Source organism: Dreissena polymorpha, chromosome 4 (genome assembly GCF_020536995.1).
Source record: "Dreissena polymorpha isolate Duluth1 chromosome 4, UMN_Dpol_1.0, whole genome shotgun sequence".
NCBI lineage: Eukaryota > Metazoa > Mollusca > Bivalvia > Myida > Dreissenidae > Dreissena > Dreissena polymorpha.
Window position 1 is genome coordinate 59,824,443 of NC_068358.1, and position 19,376 is coordinate 59,843,818.

Here is a 19,376-nt window from a genome sequence, read left to right on the forward strand (position 1 = left end):
GTTTTTTATCATTACATTGTGGACTTTATCCATGAAATATTATAGGCATTGTGCTGGAAAATTATGCATGAATGGCCAATCTTTAAGCCCCTCTTGCCAATGGTCAAGTGTCTGTGACAAATAGTTTCGTAGTTGACTGATTGTTGCAAGCATGTCTAGAATGTTGGTACAAACAAAACTTAGCGACTTTCTCTACTTAATAATGTTGTATATATATTTATTTTAGTTCAACATGTAGTTTAATCCATCCCAATATCATAATCATAGAGCGAACCGTGGTCGGAGAAACCGAATTCTTCAAAAACCCGGTTTTCATTCGCAACAGAATTACATTTACACACGCGATCGCTATTTGTATATTTCAAAACAAAGCTGGAGAATATTTTTTGACATGTTCGATACTGAAGACACCATGCCTGAAACATCGCAAACGTTTATTGGGCAATAAACATATTAAAGTTTCGTTATGATGACTAAATAACGTGTCGTACTTTAATATTGGTAAAGATACAAAACAAATCACGACTGCTAATTATCAGGGTTTCATTTATTTCTTAAACGACGCACACAAACAAAACTGAGAAACAGCACTCCATGCAACGCACGCATGCTAATAGCTTACACGTATGTGTCAGGTGAATCATAGCGATCTATAAATACCTGATTTTACTTCAGGCATTTTCATGTTCATAGCAGCTGGGTATCGATAACTCGTGGTAACTTGATTTCAATTTATATTCAGTAATATTTATAGCAGTCATTAGTTCATATTCCAGTTTGTTTGCAATTTCGGAAGTTATCCACATTTGTCAGCAATAGCTGCGAAATATTTCAATGCACGAGAAAGAAAATATAAACGAAATATTTAATTGATATTTTTTACTGAAGAATGATTCATTAGCTACATGATTTAACATATTACTCAAACATCTGGCTAATCAATTGTATGATATACAAATTAATAACTTAAATAGACGATTATATCCTAACGCTCTCCCGACTCTGCATCAGGGTGGTTATTGTTTCTTTTTTTTCAGTGTCTTCAACCTTTTCGATTGCACCATTCCTTGTTTCTTGAATAAATAAGCTTTCGTCGACAGTCCCGGTTTTCAGTTATGCGTCTGTCTGAACTCCTGTGAACACCAAATTGTTGTACAATTGTTAAACTATTTGCATATGCCTAAAATTTTGAAAACCATCTTGAGTAGAAATTTTACCATTGATTGCCTTACTTTAATAACAATATACATTATTATTAATTTGAATCTTTCAGCTTTAGTACACTATACATGCATAAGATACCTAAATATAACAAGTGTCGCGTTTTTTCTCATTGATTGTTGACTTGGAATAAATTCATGTATTTCAAGTAATAAAACACCGTTTTATTATTAAAACTTAATTTCCATATACACTTTCTAATTAATATTTACTTTATGAATCAACATTTTAGTAAATTATGTTTAATGGTAAACATGTATATGGATTTCTTTTGAATACTTGCCACTTCAAAACCACACACATTAAATAGAATTTAAAGCTAGACGACACATTTGGTGATCTGTCTGATTATTGTGCATTATGACGAATTAATGTAAATATTCTATTATTTGTTCTAAAATTTACCGGATATTTTCTAAAGAAAAACTAAACTGTGAAATTGCTTTCGAATAAAATAAACAAAACTGACATGAAAATCATGATTGTTAAATCATACGATGTTTCCCTTGCAAACTCTGAGTACGATTATAGAAGTATGCTCAGTGTCAGCGCCGTTGCCTTATATGTCACATGCCTTTTTATTACAAATAATATTATATCAAACGAATTTAGAAATGTTGTTACTTAGCGCGCAACTCAATGACACATTTCTTTGACGAGGTAAATGGAATATGGAGGGAAAACAATCAATATGTGTCAAATCTATGTTTTTTTAAACCTTTTAACAACTAAAACACAATCTTACATTACCAAAACATACTGATACTTGGAAACACTTTAACTGACTGTATTACACGACAACTAATGTTTATAGCAAATAATAATAAAATGCCTGAATTTTATGTCTAGAATAATACAAGTTTTCGAATGCATAATCATGTTGTTGTTTTTTCTCTTGACACATCATTGACTTTTATTTAATACATGACATGCGGAGTGTTCCTCTTGGTTACATTGACAATCCATTTGTCGCACTAATGTTCTGCGAAATATATGAGCCAAAAAGCGAACATTAACGCCAGCTACGTTCAATAAATTGTAGATATTGTCTTAGGGTAAAACGTGACACCACGGCTTTAATATGTTCTTGCTTCACACGTTTAGTACATTTACTGGTACTTACATAATTGTAAAAGATTCTGATTACACATGCACATATATGAAGCGATATATTTGCTAAGTACCCATTTCACTTATGCTAAAGATAAACAAGAACAGTCATACATTTAAATTATGATAAAACCATGTTAAACATACTATAACATTAAATCGCCAAACACAATAACAAAACAAGACATGTTTAACTTAGCATACTCTTAAATTGCAGCATCATTAATAAATCTGCATGCGTGCCTTGATGAATTTAACGCAAATAGCTTTGTATAGAGATACAAGAATTAATTTGTTTAATTTGATTCTTAAGAAAGAAACGAAACGAACGAACAAACGAAACGAAACGAAACGAACAAACGAAGCAACGAACAAACGAACCAACGCACGAACAAAACGAAACGAAACGAAACGAACGAAACGAAACGAAACGAACGAACGAACAAACGAACGAGCGAACAAACAAACAAACAAACAAACAAATAAATAAATACATAAATAAAAATTAAGAGTGAAAATCGAGTAAGCACCTTTCCTGGCTGCGTATCCGTCCTGGCCCGACATCAGAGGTTTAGCTGCCACTTTGTCTGGATCTAAATACAACCAGCAAAACGAGATATATTCATACCAGCTACAAACATGCTGACATTCAGCGAATGCATACGTTATATCACAATTACAGAGACGGCTTGCTGAGATAGATCACACAATTAGACATGAAATGATAGTACAAGTTTATTTAAATTTGCAATTATGACCTATTTACATAGCCCATATCATATTAAATACATTTATATATGTATAAACAGAGAAGCAAGTGCGAAGCAAAATTTTATGAATATATAAGGACCGCCGTTGTATGATACTCAATTTTTTTACCTGGACTATGTCAAGATCAGCGAAATCATCAATAGTAAATTTGTATTTAAGCGTAAAAAGTGAAACAACACTTCATTTCCGATAGTTATGACATAACTTGTTTGATAGATTACGATATAGAAACAAACTGGTTGATCTTTCCGTATCACTAGCATATATTCAGATTATTCGTTATCCTGAGGCGAAAGTATTTACTGATTTTGATTAGAAACATCAATAATCTAAAACAAGTGCATAACTTGTCGGAATAACAACCAGTGAATACGTAAGCATGGGCGAATATCTTACGTGTGGGGAGCGCGCTGCGGCTGGAGCCGCTGTTGGTGCCCTTGCCTTTGTAGCAGTGGGTGAGTCCCAGCAGGATCAAGAAGCACAGAGCGAGCCCAAATCCGGTCAGAATTCCCACAATATACTGGTTCTTTTCGCGCGACTCTCTTTCTTTGCCGTGGTGGTAACCTAGCAACGAGCAGTGTAAACAGATGTTTTTCCTATATTCTAATAAAAATGAAAATCCTTTTTACCTTTCTAGTAAGGGGTTGTACTTTATCAACTCAGAACATTCGGCCACAAAGACGTCGTTTCACAGTATAGCTACAATCAGAGCCTGATTTGTATTTGTATGTATTGTTTGTAAAGTCTTGCAGGATGACGTTTAAAATTATCCAGAAAGAACATTCCACGTAATTTCTTCGCTTTCGAAGCAATCGTGCCATTGGAATTGTTGGATGATCATAAATACTAAAGTTGTTTTCAATCTTCTGTCGTTTCTTGAAAGAAGTTGGAAATTGTAAAAAAAATCCGTTAAGCATCGTGGTGGAAACCTAGTAACGGGGACAGTTCATTATGTGTGTACGTCATGTAAACAGGAAATATAAAGAAAGTTAAACTAAATCAAGCAAAAACATTCTTCTTTGAGGCGCTTGGAGTAACGTGATAGGAATATTCGGAAGGGAAAATGAAAATAATTTGACCTGCATATAAGTAAACTGATGTTTATGAAGTCATTCCATTTTGCTATTTTGAATAATCTGTGTTAAAAATGGAATTGTTTTGCAAACGTTCGTTGTAAAATGGTAAATATATTATTTATTGAATGTACAATATTAAACGACCATCTTGTTCGGTTTCAGCCCACAGCAGCGTGATTCTTATGTTTAACCTCCGAAAACTCTGCCAATACAGAAAAACGACGCCATTATGAAAACGATCAAAATCATTACAATGTGAAGTTTAAATAAAACGTTTTAGTTTAAATAACACAAATACAGTTTTGATTTGCTTGCAATAATATCTCAGTGAATTGTGAAATCCTTAAGAAAAAATCTTCAAATAAGAGCTTGTTTATATTTTGTTTAAACGTTTCTTGAACTGATAACTGCCCTTTTTGATCATTTTATATTGGAATGCATACTAGAAAGAAAAATGAAGAAGAGAGTTAGCTGTTTCTCTATTAACTAGCCAATACCAGCTTCAAAGTCGTCGTATTCCGGTTTAATTAAACCATTTTTTTTCCGTATTAAAGATGATCATTTAGCGTTTTTATATTAGCTTCTAGTCAAATATTATAGCATTATTAAGTGGTTGTTTTTTCCAATAAATTGATAAAATAATTCCGATTGTGTTGTTTATGCGGCGAATTTACAGTTTTTCTTTCAACAAACAATATAAAATAGACGCCTCAATATTTTATTCTCACATAGTCTGAACAAAGTGTGAGTATTCACATAAGTGTAAGTTTCTGTATTTGATACAGCCTATTTTATAACTGATGTTTATAAAATGCATTTTATATCTGATTCTGCAATTAATAAAATATTAGTTGCAAACACAAATAAACACAGAAATACTTGCACCGGCCGGTTTATAATACACAAATGTTTTGGAATGGGTCCAAATGGTCATATCCAAAGCAGAAAGTGGATGACCAAGCAAAACAACTATAAAATGATGAGATGCATTATATTATTAAGTCAAGTAATACAATTATCAATTATCATTTTTAATCATATATGCAGTGCAATTAGGCGGAAAGCAGTAGTTTTATACGACTGAATGACGCCCAATAACTAAGCTTCTAGCAAGTGAACAAATTAATGTAATTATTTCCCATATTACTACTTCTAGAAATTGAATTAATTAATATCATTATATTATGAAACTTTTACTTAAAAATATAAACTAAGTATATACCAAACACATATTTCTTATAAAACATTACATACCTTAATATTGACCCGACGTAAATAACCACAAGAGTTCGAAACAGAACACATATTTAACTTAGGAAGAGCAAAGAAAACAATGCAAAATTCTCTATGATTTCATTGTGTACGATATGACATAATAAATGTTCACATACCATCAACTTCCCTAGTTGCCTCTTCAAAAGTCAGGCTTACAATTTTGCCCTTCGGTCCGCACTTGTTGTAGACGTTCAACTTGAACTTGTAGTTTGGGTATGTCTCGTTGTACGTGAATCCCGCCGCGTGTATCAACGCTACGTCGACAGTGACGTCATCAATGCACGTGGGCTCGTTCGAGAAATCGCTTCCTTTCTGATAACTCTACAAGATACGGACACAATTATATTTGGTAATGTCAAACACCTTCAAACTTATTTAGAAAACAAAAGGACATTTTTGATCTGTATTTTACTTTTCAAGCAGCTTAAGTGTTATGATACTTTGATCTCGAGAAATTGAAAGAGCAATAATTTTTAAATCAGTTATTTGAACGAACTTTCCAGATTACGGTTTAACACTCCAAAAGCAATTAAAGTTAAAACATGTCTACAACACGGGAATATTATAAGACCATTTGCTTCCTAATCGCTTAATTAACTGAACACATTAATTAAAGTAATTAAAGTTAACATAGTAAACCAGTTTGAATGTTTTGAACTTAATGTTGAGAATCAAAACTATGTCGTTTCTTCCTAAAGACAAACATAACGGCGTCACACATGAACCAATCGCATATTCTTATAACAAGAGCTATTGGGATGACAGTTCGCTCGACCTTTGTTGTTCGTGTTTTAAATAAGTTGCTGGCTTTTTTTATACTAAACTGTTTGTTTAGTAGATACATATTATCTTAGCTTTCAAGAAATTTAGTGTGTGTTTTTCAATTTGAAAATATACTACGAGACAAATATAGAATAGAAACCATTACTCCATATTAAGAAAACAGTGGCTTTGAGTGTTGCCCTTGCCCCAATATTCAAACAAAAAAAAAGCAGGTGTACACTGTTCAAATATGTATGCTTCATTATAATAGCTCAATCTATTTTCGAGATATTGAGCCGAAATCATTTTTATATACTAACTTACAGTTAAATTTACCTTGATCACGTTAAGCCCATTTATATTCCATGTATAAAGGAAATATATTAATTAAGTTCTATTGCAATTAGTCGATTTCCTTTCAAGTTATTATGTATAAAGGATTTTACAGTATTCATTAATAGTTACAGTTTAACCAATATTTTACTATACCTGTCCTTTACCTTTCAAAGCGACATCTTGATGCAATGTTTATATTTATGAAGTTTCATTACATCAGATTAATTCAAAATTGAGAAATGTATCGGAATACCGGGTGTTCTTTTTGTAACAGTGACATTGACGCCATCAATATACAATCCAAATTAGGGTGGGTGGGATCTTGGTACAAGGTTGCTATATATGAAGTTTGATGAAAATCTCTAAGTCGGAAGAGCTAAAAACTGTCTACATAGCCAAAATGTAAAATTTCTAAGTGTAAAATATACCGTTAATTATTATGGCAAATATCGGATAAGGTAGTTAATAAACTTAGCTTGCGAGGTCATTTTAATATTGTAAATACATTCTTTACCATAAAATGATATCCCTTAAGCCAATCATGAGAAACTAGCTTTACCAAAATGTTTAACATCCGTATCTAAAATATAATTCAAAGTATATAAAGAGCCTTAATTTTAAAACAAGTCAAACTTAATTTACAAAACTCGGCCTAAATGGTCAGTTCAGTATGGAGAATACATGCTGTATGTTTGAATTAAATATTTTAGGTCAATATCTGACAAACTAGCTTTCCAAAACAAATTAGTCTATGTGTTTACATCTTTAAGTGTAAACTTTCAAAATAAAGTAACCAAACTAGGCGTATGCGGGTATTTAAATATGGTACTTAAATGGTTTGCCCTTTGTTTAAAAGTCGAAATAGTACAATCCAACGGAATGAAACACTTAGATGCTGGGCAGTGTAAGTCATTGTGTAAAACTATATAAAGGCTTATCAATGTCAAAACTACTTTGATGACAGACTACCTTTTTACAGTTATAGTAAGTATGTTGAGTACATCAAAATCGATTAGAAGCAGTTTTTGTTTTATGAAATAATTTATTTGTACCAGGTCGTGGATGAAAAGTTCGAGCAAGAATTTTCTCCATTAGATCCTGTATCAGGAATAAGTAGTCAAAAGTCAACTTTAATCTGTATATTTGTTTGCATCATAACACGTAAATAGGACTAGAGTTTTATGCTATTTATTCAATGGTTTTCGACTCAAATAGAATGTCCAAAACATCACAAATTTCAAGAGGAAGATGGTTCGATAACGTTATACGAGAAACGACATGATTCTAAACCCTCTCTCTGATACAACACGAAAACTAATTTTCTACCTTTTTGCCCACGTTCAATATCACATTTTCGTCCGTTATCTCAGCATAATGGTCGAACATGTAGCACGTGCCCTTACAGTCTCCCTTGGTAACCGAAGTGAACTTGATCGTACAAGTGTCATTCGTGTCCACGACAGCTTTACTGATCAGGCGATAATCTTCGTTTAGCGTCAGCTTGAAAGAGGATCCGCATTTGGATTTGGCCTCAATTTCAGTCGCTGTAAATAATGATCCCAAATTAATATTTCGGTTACGAAGACAATGTACCTAAGTGGGACCCCTAAAATCAATATCGTATACTTCTTTGACCTTTATTACTTCTAGAAGCCGGATTCCGAAGTCTGTATAACGTCAGGCTAAAACACTTAAGTGAACAATCAACAACTATACAAGGCAAATCCAACAGGTTGGAACCAATTCACTATATGTTGTTTACAATTGCATATTTTTTCTCTCCAAGACAGACACATGCTTCTTAAATAACATACAATTTACCCAATGTACTTATAAAACTGTTTTGATATGATGTCATTTGCAAAGCTAGTGGATATAGAGCTCAGCAAAAGTTGACACAGAGGTCCCGGACTTGTAGCACGACACAGGCATTAACCACATTATTTAAAAGAGATTACGTTTATCTACATGTATAACCTATTAGCGTTCACATCAATCATCGTTGCTAGAATATTTTCAGACATTCAATAAAAAAAATCATAATGTTCTGGTTATAAATCTGTGTGAAATATGGGAGGTCTCTACTTACGCAAGCAGTAGACCGTAGCCACCAAGACAAAGATACAAAGCGCTCCCCGCAACATCATAACAGCTGGAGACATTGTTCTGAAATGATGGTCCTATATTATGCATCTGTGTGCAATGATTATAACTTTTACCCTTTGCATGCTGGGAAATTTGTCGTCTGCTAAAATGTCGTCGGCTGAATTTCTTAAATTCGATTTTTTTCCCAAAGAATACTATCAGAATAGCAAACAATATGGCTCCTGATGAGACGCCACGTTCTGTGGCGTCTCATCTGGATCCAAACTGTTTGCAAAGGCCTTCAAAATTCGGTTCCAGCACTGAAAGAGTTAAGCATGAAAACGACAGAAGAAGAGATTGCGCCTTTGTTGGCGTAAAAGGTCATGTAACACTCTGCTTACTATCTTCTTTAAATGAGATGATAAAATTAAACTCTAAATCTAAATTGCACAAATATACTAGTATATATGTGCAGCATGTTTTGTCAAAGGACAAAAGCCACCAATACTGCGTCTCGACACTTGACAATATCAGACACACCTTAAGAAAAGGCAGAGATATTCCACTTCACATATATGAGGAAATTTCTGAAAATTGTTACATAGCTTATTCAGCATCAGCCAAGCAATACGTATACCCGGAAAATAGAAAACACTATTGATCAAATTAAGCAACACATAATTGAAATAAAACTAAAAAAGAAAACATCTTTAATTACAACATGTCTATACATACAGTGTACGTGTATAACTTATTTACTTCTGTTTGACATCAACTTTTTACGTCACATCTTCAAGCTTGGTAATTTCTGGTAAACATTGCGTATGATATCTGGAACCTGTCTGATACTGTATTCAAAACTTTTATCTGACATTGCTGTAAGTGTAATGTGAATTTTATTCGCGTTCACACCGTTACACTAAATAAAAAACATTATATATATGTTAATGTACGGCGACGGTAAAGCAGCATCGTTTTCGCTTTTTTAAATGTGTATGAACACAATAAAGACACTTCAGCGACACGTGATTGTACAGTGACAGGGGCGCATGAGTTTTGCAACTTTTACAATTTTCATGTGCGTTACATTTATAGCTTATGGTTACACAGCATTTACACACATGTGCGTTACATTTATAGCTTATGGTTACACAGCATTTACACACATGTGCGTTACATTTATAGCTTATGGTTACACAGCATTTACACACATGTGCGTTACATTTATAGCTTATGGTTACACAGCATTTACACACATGCGATCATTCTTGAACTTGTTATTTTATTATTAAATACATGAGCGTGTATTTTTATAGGTAATTGATTAACTTAAGTAAAATATACATGAAGCGATCGTTAAAATAGTTTATATTGTTGAGCTTCGTTTATAAATGAGTTGCATGACACTAATATAATGTGGTATAGTAATGGTTAGAATACTAGTAATTGACACGTGTCCGCACATATTAAATGCTCAGGTATTTACAAGTGGAGTTAATCTTATTTAAATAGGTGGACAGGTTAAGCGGCAAGTTAATTTCAACCCGAAATCAGTTTAAATTGTAGCTATCTCTGTTCCGACTTCGGAACACATGCAGCCAAAAGAAAGAAAATCAATTATTGCAACAACACTATACACATTAATAATTGCTTTCATACTTGGAACACTCGCAAACTATCATAAGGGGACAGTAAAGGACAAGTTGCACAACTCTGGTTGTCATTATTTTATCACGCACAAAACTTGCCTATTTAATTCCCGATTTAAATAAGACTGTATTAACGTGTGATCAACAGTTATATCATTCCGACATGAAACGCGAATACTTCACATTGCAAACCACAGCTCACGCTTTGAATCGATGATTGAAGAAGGAATAATATCTTTCATTGTAAGAGCCTGTTGTCGATGTATCTCAGGTAACGAAGTGACTGAAATTGCTAAAGAGTAATTGATTTCCAGCTGAAAATTCGGATGCGAAAACGCGTGTCTAAATCAGTATCAAGCGCTTGGTAAACACAATCAGGTTTTCAACATTCAGAAATTCCGCTCACGTTCAGATGCCAGAAAATTAACATAAAGTATCGAATACATTTATATTGGCTGGGGCGAATGAAAGCCTGTTGGTTTCAACTCAGTTTTGGTTTAATTTACGGCTCCTCTTTAGCGCACTAACTTTTATTTCCATATACTTCCGCGTTACGCTGGTGTAGTACTTTTACACTAAGTATGAAATTCAGATTGTTCTCGCTGTACCTTAAATTTATTATTACAGACTTGTTTTCGTAACGCTATTGAGTAATGTTAATATTGACCCAAGTTGCAAACATGAAAGCATCAACATGTCCAATATGCAACGCGCCTCAGACCATCAGATTTGTTGCATAATGGGCAGTGTTTTGTGTACGTTTTTATTACTTATTATCGAATCGCTTGAGGTGATATGGTGTGTGCCTGGCTATCGGGAGGTCTCGGGCTGGGAACCCACTGTGGAGGCGTCTTAAGGTCTCTAACAAAGAACTAGTTAATGGTTCAAGCCAGGAATATGAATCGACAACGGTTCAAGGAAAATTAGTTTCTTAGTCGCGCTTCAATTAACAGGTTTCAATTAAACACTTACTAGGTGATTCACATTCTTCGTTGTTGACCAAACGTCCTGTTCATATCAAGCTTAAACCAAAGATCATGATTTATGGTTGCGCTAGTTTTAATTACGAAAGAGAGAAATCCGGTGCGGTCAAAACGATCATGAACTTTACTTTTTTTTTACTTTTAAGAATGAAGCACGACAAAATGCATAAAGCGGGAGCTCGGGTACCGTTATCACTAGAGACCAGGCCCTGCATCATGAAGCGGGAGCTCGGGTATCGCTGTCAGTAGAGACCTGACCCGGCATCATAAAGCGGCAGCTCCGGTACACTAAGGGTCGTTGTCCCTATAGACCTGACCATGCATAATGAAGCGGAAGCTCGGGATCCCTAGAAACCTGACCCGGCTTCACGAAGCGAGAGCTCGGGTACCGTTGTCACTAAAGACCTGACCCGGCACCATGAAGCGGTAGCTATGGAACCGTTGTCTCTAGAGACCTGAACTGGCATCATGAAGCGGGAGCTCGGGAACCGTTGATTCTAGATACCTGACCCGGCACCATGAAACGGGAGCTATGGAACCGTTGTCCCTAGAGACCTGACCCGGCACCATGAAGCGAGAGCTCGTGTACCGTTGTCCCTAGAGACCTGACCCGGCACAATAAAGCGGGAGCTTGGGTACCGTTGTCACTAGAGACCTGACACGGCACCATGAAGCGGGAGCTCGGGTATCGTTGTCACTAGAGACCTGACCCGGCACCCTTAAGCGGGAGCTCGGGTATCGTTGTCACTAGAGACCTAACCCGACACAATAAAGCGGGAGCTCGGGTATCGTTGTCACTATAGACCTGACCCGGCATCATGAAGCGGGAGCTCGGGTATCGTTGTCACTAGAGACCCGACCCGCATCATAAAGCGAGAGCTCGGGTATTGTTGTCCCTAGAGACCTGACACGGCACCATGAAGCGAGAGCTCGGGTACAGAGGTCTAAGGGTCCCTACAACCGTCAAAAACAGCCGGGACAGGTAAGTTATGTTTCCCCTTACCTCAAGCATCAACCGACGGATTGAGTAAGAGGGAAGATTGTGCAGGCAGACACTAGCAGTACATTATTTCGTTAATCGCATATTTGACTAAAGTAAATAAACGCCATAAGTTCGCATTTTAATATTTTTTTATACTTGAGTACGCTATTTCCCGTAGCGGAAAATATTATGTATTCAAATCCCATTTATCATGCTGCTTCATAAATTTAAGCTGTCAGTTGCATGCATTAACCGTGTAAACAGTACGATATGCCCTGTCAGCTGCATGCATTAATCGTGTTTAAAGTACGGTGTCCATTTAGGTGCATGCATTAATCGTTTAAACAGTACGGTGTGCCCTGTCAGCTGAATGCATCAATCGTGTATACAGTACGGTGTGCTCTGTGAGCTGAATGCATTAATCGTGTATACAGTACGGTGTACCTTGTCAGCTGGATGCATTAATCATGTATGCAGTACGGTGTGCCCTGTCAGCTTAATGCATTAATCATGTATACAGTACGGTGTGCCCTGTCAGCTGCACGCATTAATCGTGTATACAGTACGGTGTGACCTGTCAGCTGCATGCATTAATCGTGTAAACAGTACGGTGTGCCCTTTCAGCTGCACGCATTAATCGGGTAAACAGTACGGTGTGCCCTGACAGCTGCACTTATAAATCGTGTATACAGTACGGTATGCCCTGTCAGCCGCATGCATACATCGTGTATACTGCACGGTGTGCCCTGTCAGCTGCATGGATTAATCGTGTATACAGTACGCTGTGCCCTGTCAGATGCATGCATTCACCGTGTATACAGTACGGTGTGACCAGTCAGCTGCATGAATTAATCGTGTATACCTTACGGTGTGCCCTGTCAACTGCATGCATTAATCGTGTATGCAGTACGGTGTGCCCTGTCAGCTGCATGCATTCATTGTGTATACAGTACGGTGTGCCCTGTCAGCTGCGTGCATTCATCGTGTATTCAGTACGGTGTGCCCTGTCAACTTCATGAATAATCGTGTATTCAGTATGGTGTGCCATGTCAGCTGCATTAATTAATCGTGAAAACAGTACGGTGTGCCCTGTCAGCTGCATGCATTATTCGTGTAAACAGTACGCTGTGCCCTGTCAGCTGCACGCATTAATTGTGTATACCTAACGGTGTGCCCCGTCAGCTGCACGCAATAATCGTGTATACAGTACGGTATGCCCTGTCAGCTGCACGCATTAATCGTGTATACAGTTTGATGTGCCCTGTCAGCTGCATGCATTAATCGGGTATACAGTACGGTGTGCCCTTTCAGCTGCATGGATTAATCGTCTATACAGTACAGTGTGTCCTGTCAGCTGCATGCATTCATTGTGTATACAGTACGGTGTGCCCTGTCAGCTGCATAAATTAATCGTGTATACAGTACGGTTTGCACTGTCAGCTGCATGCAATAATCGTGTATACAGAACGGTGTGCCCTGTCAGCTTCACGCATTAATCGTGTAAACAGTACGATATGCCCTGTCAGCTGCATGCACTCATCGTGTAAACAGTACTGTGTGCCCTGTCAGCTGCACACATTAATCGGGTATACAGTACGGCGTGCCCTGATAGCTGCACGCATTAATCGTGTATAAAGAACGGTATGCCCTGTCAGCCGCATGCATTCATCGTGTATACAGTACGGTGTGCCCTGTCAGCTGCAAGAATTAATCGTGTATACCTTACGGTGTGCCCTGTCAGCTGCATGCATTAATCGTGTTTACAGTACGGTGTGCCCTGTCAGCTGCACGCATAAATCGTGTATACAGTACGGCGTGCGCTGTAAGCTGCATGCATTCAACGTGTATATAGTACGATGTGCCCTGTCAACTGCATGCAATCATCGTATAATCAGTACGGTGTGTCCTGTCAGATGCATGAATTAATCGTGTATACAGTACGGTGTGCCCTGTCAGCTTCAAGAACTAATCGTGAAAACAGTACGGTTTGCCCTGTCAGCTGGATGCATTCATCGTGTATACAGTACGGTGTGTAATGTCAGCTGCACGCATTAATCGTGTATACCTTACGGTGTGCCCTGTCAGCTTCACGCATTAGTCGTGTATACAGTACGGTATGCCCTGTCAGCTGCACGCATTAATCGTGTATACAGTACGGTGTGCCCTGTCAGCTGCAGGCATTAATCGGGTATACAGTACAGTGTGCCCTGTCAGCTGCATGAATTAATAGGTATACAGTACGGAATGCGCTGTAAGCTGCATGCATTCATCGTGTATACAGAACGGTGTGCCCTATCAGCTTAATGCATTAATCGTGTATACAGTACGATTTGCCCTGCCAGTTGCATGCATTAATCTTGTATACAGTACGGTGTGTCCTGTCAGCTGCACGCATAAATCGTGTATACAGTACGTTGTGCGCTGTCAGCTGCATGCATTCAACGTGTATACAGTACGTTGTGTCCTGTCAGCTGCATAAATTAATCGTGTATACAGTACCGTGTGCCCTGTCAACTGCATGAATTAATCGTGTATACAGTACGGTGTGCCCTGTCAGCTGCATGCATTAATCGTGTGTACAATATGGTGTGCCCTGTTAGCTGAATGCATTAATCGTGTAAACAGTAAGGTGTGACCTGTCAGCTGCATGCAATAATCATGTATACAGTACGGTGTGCGTTGTCAGCTTGTTTGCAGTTTAAACAGTTCTATACAAAACTATCATTATTTACGATTACCATTGTATTGGTCATTTTGAAATAGTATGGTATTCGATGAATACTATGAAGAACTTTTTTTTATCCAAATAAAGTGTATGTTCTACTACAAAACTAAATATTAAAAACGAAAATGTGAACTAAACACCGACCTGAAAATTGCCGCTTTTCTGTCCCTGTTCAGTCTTGTGAGTAAATACGAAACAATTAAAATTCAGCGTCAGCCTTGTTTCGATGTAAGACTTTGTTAAAAAACATGAGACTTTCTTAATTAACAGCCTGTTGAAATTGGCTGACGCAGACATTTTACATGCATAATACATTCGTCGATTCTGTGATTAGTACTTGTCAAATATGCATGCAGGAAATAGATCGTTATCTTGTTGTGCCCGAATATTTTGTGTCAATTGAAAACGTTGTGTGTGCACTATCGTTTGTAAGATAGTGTTTTATAGCATTGCATTCTTTATCATATCGAATAACATCAATTCATTCTTATAAATCAGCAATTGAATGCTTGATTCATTTACGCGATGCAAATAGACAAAATGCGCTGAAAGAGACCTGTTGAATGGTTAAAAAATATTAAAAGTATAAGAGCATTATGTAATTTATTCCCAAAATAATTTGAACTAAAAACATCCATATGTCGATGATTTAAAAAAAAATGGGAGAAACATTTTGTGTGCGATATCATTGTCGAATATAATTAAATACTGGAGTAAGAATAAAAACTTTATGAACGTGTATGGCCATATGCCATTAGGTTGTTAAAATGGTTAACACAACGTTGAGAACGTTTGTAAACGATGCAACGACTGTGATCCAATAACGCGATTAGAGGTGGTATTTGGATTAGCAAACTGATGCGGTTAGAGCAAAACAGTTAAGTCAGAGCTATCTTATACAGCCTGTATACAGTAATGTTAATGTTAGATGTTGTAGTACCGTCGCCCAATATGATGTCAAAACGCCCCCAAATACTGTCGACCCTGTGATTGAAATAAAAATGTGTCAGTGTAACAGTTCATAATCTCTATATCCAACATTTGAAATAAAATAATGTCGCATAAGATTGCTTAACGAAGTGGGGCATAATACAATGCCAGCAAGTATAACGTTCCTAAAAATAAATGTGGATAGGGCTTTGTCGTCTCTATCCAACTTCGGATCAACTCTACTGCCGACATCACGAGTCATTAATTAATTGGTCAGAAAACGAGCATAATCAAAGCGCTGAAGGCATCGAATTTGTTTGCTGTTGTATAATCTTAGACGCAACTCAGTTTTTAAAATTATGTTATAGCTTTTAATATCGCAAGTTTGAAATGACCACAAACCATTCAAATTTTAAAAAGTGTGTCTTAAAGCAAAGGTCGAGATTTGAGTTTTTTTCTAATCATTGATACAGCTAATCAGTGTGCACAGGCTTATTTTATTTGACATGCATTGAGCCCCGTTTTCCCTGAAAGCAGCCAATATGTACAGTTTTCAATGATAAACACTAGACTGGCCAACGTAGTCTTACAAGCTGTTAAATACACGCTATGTAGAGTACCAGTGAGAACAGGTAGATGCAGTGGTTAGAGCAGACGAATTTTACAGGAGTTATCCACACAGGCAGTCATGGGTTACGGTAGGGCACCGTAGCAAATGCATACTGATTTGCAAAATTGGAATAGCATTAATTGTCAGTGCACAGTCAATACACAATTATTCAGTACTACTTACTATAAGTATATCCATAGTTTAAAGTATGGCCTTGGAAGAGATTGGAAATTAAACGTTGATACAAGACAACGCAACCCAGTCTTTATGACTTTCATATACATGTACTCAAGTTTTGTAAAGTATATTGTCGACATAATACGGGATAGTTAGTCTTAAAGTTTGTGACGGACAACTGTATTGCATTGTCAAGCAAGTAAGGAATATACGGCAGTCCTTGGTATAATTCATTGAGATACTAGCTAGTTAAAAACCAGTTGAAGTCTTCTTAACAGCGGCAAAGCGCAATTTCGAGCCTTTGTTGAGTTCATGCGTACAAGTTCATACAAAATCCGAGTTTGATTTCTATCCAATTTACAAACGTGATCGATCATGTTTTACGTGTTATCACCTTTTTTAAACATAAGCTGGAGCAACTGGATCGACCATGTTTAAAACATGACACGGACATGGTTTGATTGAAAGCATATCCTCTGGAACGCTAAACATTGTGACAGGATTTCAAATCGAATCTTGCTCGCTATTTCGGCATCTGTCCACGGCAAGCATAGTCATTATCAATGTATAGCATATGTCTCGTCAACGGGTATAAGCAAATAAACAACAACTGATTGGCTTTATATTTAAAACAAAAGGTATCCTACTTTTTGCGCATTTAATAGCAATAGCAAGAAATAATAAGATACACATGGCAAGATAAAAACAGCACATTAAATTTTACGAAAGTGTAAAACAATCCTTAAATATAGTTTGAATCAGTTCTGAAAGCGTTTTAAAACAAAACTGTAATCTCCCAACACATCCAGACACACACTCACACCACCTAATACAAAGACATTAAAAACATGATTCATATCTGGATGCTAAGTAGATAAAACACTTATATATAGGACAATAAAGACAAATATACACAAAAAGCTGTTGGTGCCAATAAGTATATATATCATAAGTAAATACATTAAAAAGAAGTGCTTTGACACAATTATCTTATATTTATATTTATACAATTACTAACGAAACGTTAGTAGAGATATTATGATTGTAAGGATCCATGTCTTAATAATTTGAATATCATACAAACTTTATAAAAGTGTATAAATGGAAGACGCCATAACTATCACATGTATTGTCATATAGTAAATGACTGGTATCACAAAAAAGACACGTTGGAATGAAAAATGCAATTATATCAATGTTATATTGAAAACAATTGCATTCATTTGTTTACTCTAATACAGATACAACGATTTTAAACAAATGCGCTGCACTCTAAAAAAACTATCAAAAGCATATCACCCTTAGAGAAAAAGGGTTTAACAAAAAGAAACGAAAACAATTTGAACGAAACAACTGTAAAAAAATGGATGGTAAAGAAATAATAGCGTTTAAAGTCCGAACATTGGATGAAGATAAATATGATGTTTTGCAAAAATAAAACGCAACCAAACTTGAGATTATTTTAAACGTTATTTACATTACACTCAGATTGCACATGTACATTGACTTACAAATTTATCATGACTACAGGTACATTCAGTAACGTATTCAAAAAAGACTTTAAAACAATATTTCTTTGTTGACTATTTGAAAACAAACATTTTTTTGCTGAATATTTGAAAAATCATACGATGTTTTTTTATCTAAATGCATAGTCATGTTACATTATTAAAATGTTTCATGAAAAAAATCCATTGATCAGCTTAAACAAACTGTTATTAATCGAATTTTGAAACAATTCCAAATGATCAATGCACCTAGCACCACTAACAGTAATTTTAGAATTGTTTTATTACAAAAATGTGTTTTTCAGCGCGAAAAGAAATATATCTTTAGCAAAACATCTTCGTCATTATTTTAAAATCAATCTTAAAAAATGTAGTCTTAAATACGGAAGAATCTATCAGCCAGAAAATGCTTTGTGCTAAATATTGCGTAAAAAACATAAAATTGATTATATCTAAAGATTAAGTACATCGGTGAAAATATAAAAATATATAATTGATTAAATGTTAACAAATATGTACAATACTATATACTTCATATCATCATAAGTTGTTTAACATTGTAGACGACACACGTATACATTAGTAAAATAAACCAACATATTATTTATTATTTTAAATTCCTGCATCAAAAAGTCATCTCCTACATCGAAATCATCCTTTTCCTCAAGTGTTACGGTGCTTTCTTTCGTTGTCTCATCGGCGGTTTCTTCTAAAATCTCTGTTGGAACAAGTTATGCCGTTTCGTCTTCTGCAAACATTAACAAATCCAACTGGTAAACTGTGTATGCAATAATAAATTTAGGAAAGCATTTTGATTATAATTAATGCCCATTAATAACGAACTAAACATTATCATAAAGAAACGTTTTATATATTAATGCAAATGTCGGTCGATGTAAGAAGGTAGGTCATATTGCTCGGAATCAATAAAGTCATCATTTATTTACTATATAGCTAAATCAACAACAAAAAACAAATTGATACCAAGATGTAATTTATTTTAGATACCACATGAAATGTGTTTGTCAGAAACACAATGACCCCTTCTGCACCGCTTTGAAGCCATATATTTGACCTTTGACCTTGAAAGATGACCTTGACCTTTCACCACTTAAATGTGCAGCTACAAGAGATACTCATGCATGCCAAATATCAAGTTGCTATCTTCGATATTGA

At 35.9% G+C, this 19,376-nt stretch overlaps 2 protein-coding genes across 7 annotated transcripts in view; both read right to left on the minus strand.

Moving 5' to 3' along the window:
* Positions 1 to 864: 864 nt before the first annotated feature.
* On the minus strand, positions 865 to 15,287 carry LOC127879987 (uncharacterized). 2 transcript variants are annotated; one of them, XM_052427148.1, is made up of 8 exons: positions 15,120 to 15,287; positions 8,641 to 8,717; positions 7,878 to 8,095; positions 5,570 to 5,774; positions 3,499 to 3,666; positions 2,862 to 2,924; positions 2,406 to 2,419; positions 865 to 1,133 (listed from the first exon to the last, which is right to left on the minus strand). In XM_052427148.1, the coding sequence occupies exons 2-7, from the start codon at positions 8,711 to 8,713 to the stop codon at positions 2,415 to 2,417; spliced, it is 732 nt and encodes a 243-aa protein (XP_052283108.1). In that variant the 5' UTR covers positions 8,714 to 8,717; positions 15,120 to 15,287; the 3' UTR covers positions 865 to 1,133; positions 2,406 to 2,414. The 2 variants fall into 2 exon arrangements, with proteins under 2 accessions (XP_052283108.1, XP_052283107.1); XM_052427147.1 differs by lacking the exon at positions 2,406 to 2,419.
* A 2,049-nt stretch (positions 15,288 to 17,336) lies between these two features.
* LOC127879991 (uncharacterized) overlaps positions 17,337 to 19,376 on the minus strand; it is a 41,744-nt gene continuing 39,704 nt past the window's right edge. For all 5 annotated transcript variants that reach the window (XM_052427166.1, XM_052427163.1, XM_052427165.1 and 2 more), the window contains one exon: positions 17,337 to 18,948. The gene's annotated coding sequence lies outside the window, so the exon portion shown is untranslated. The remainder of the gene's footprint in view (positions 18,949 to 19,376) is intronic.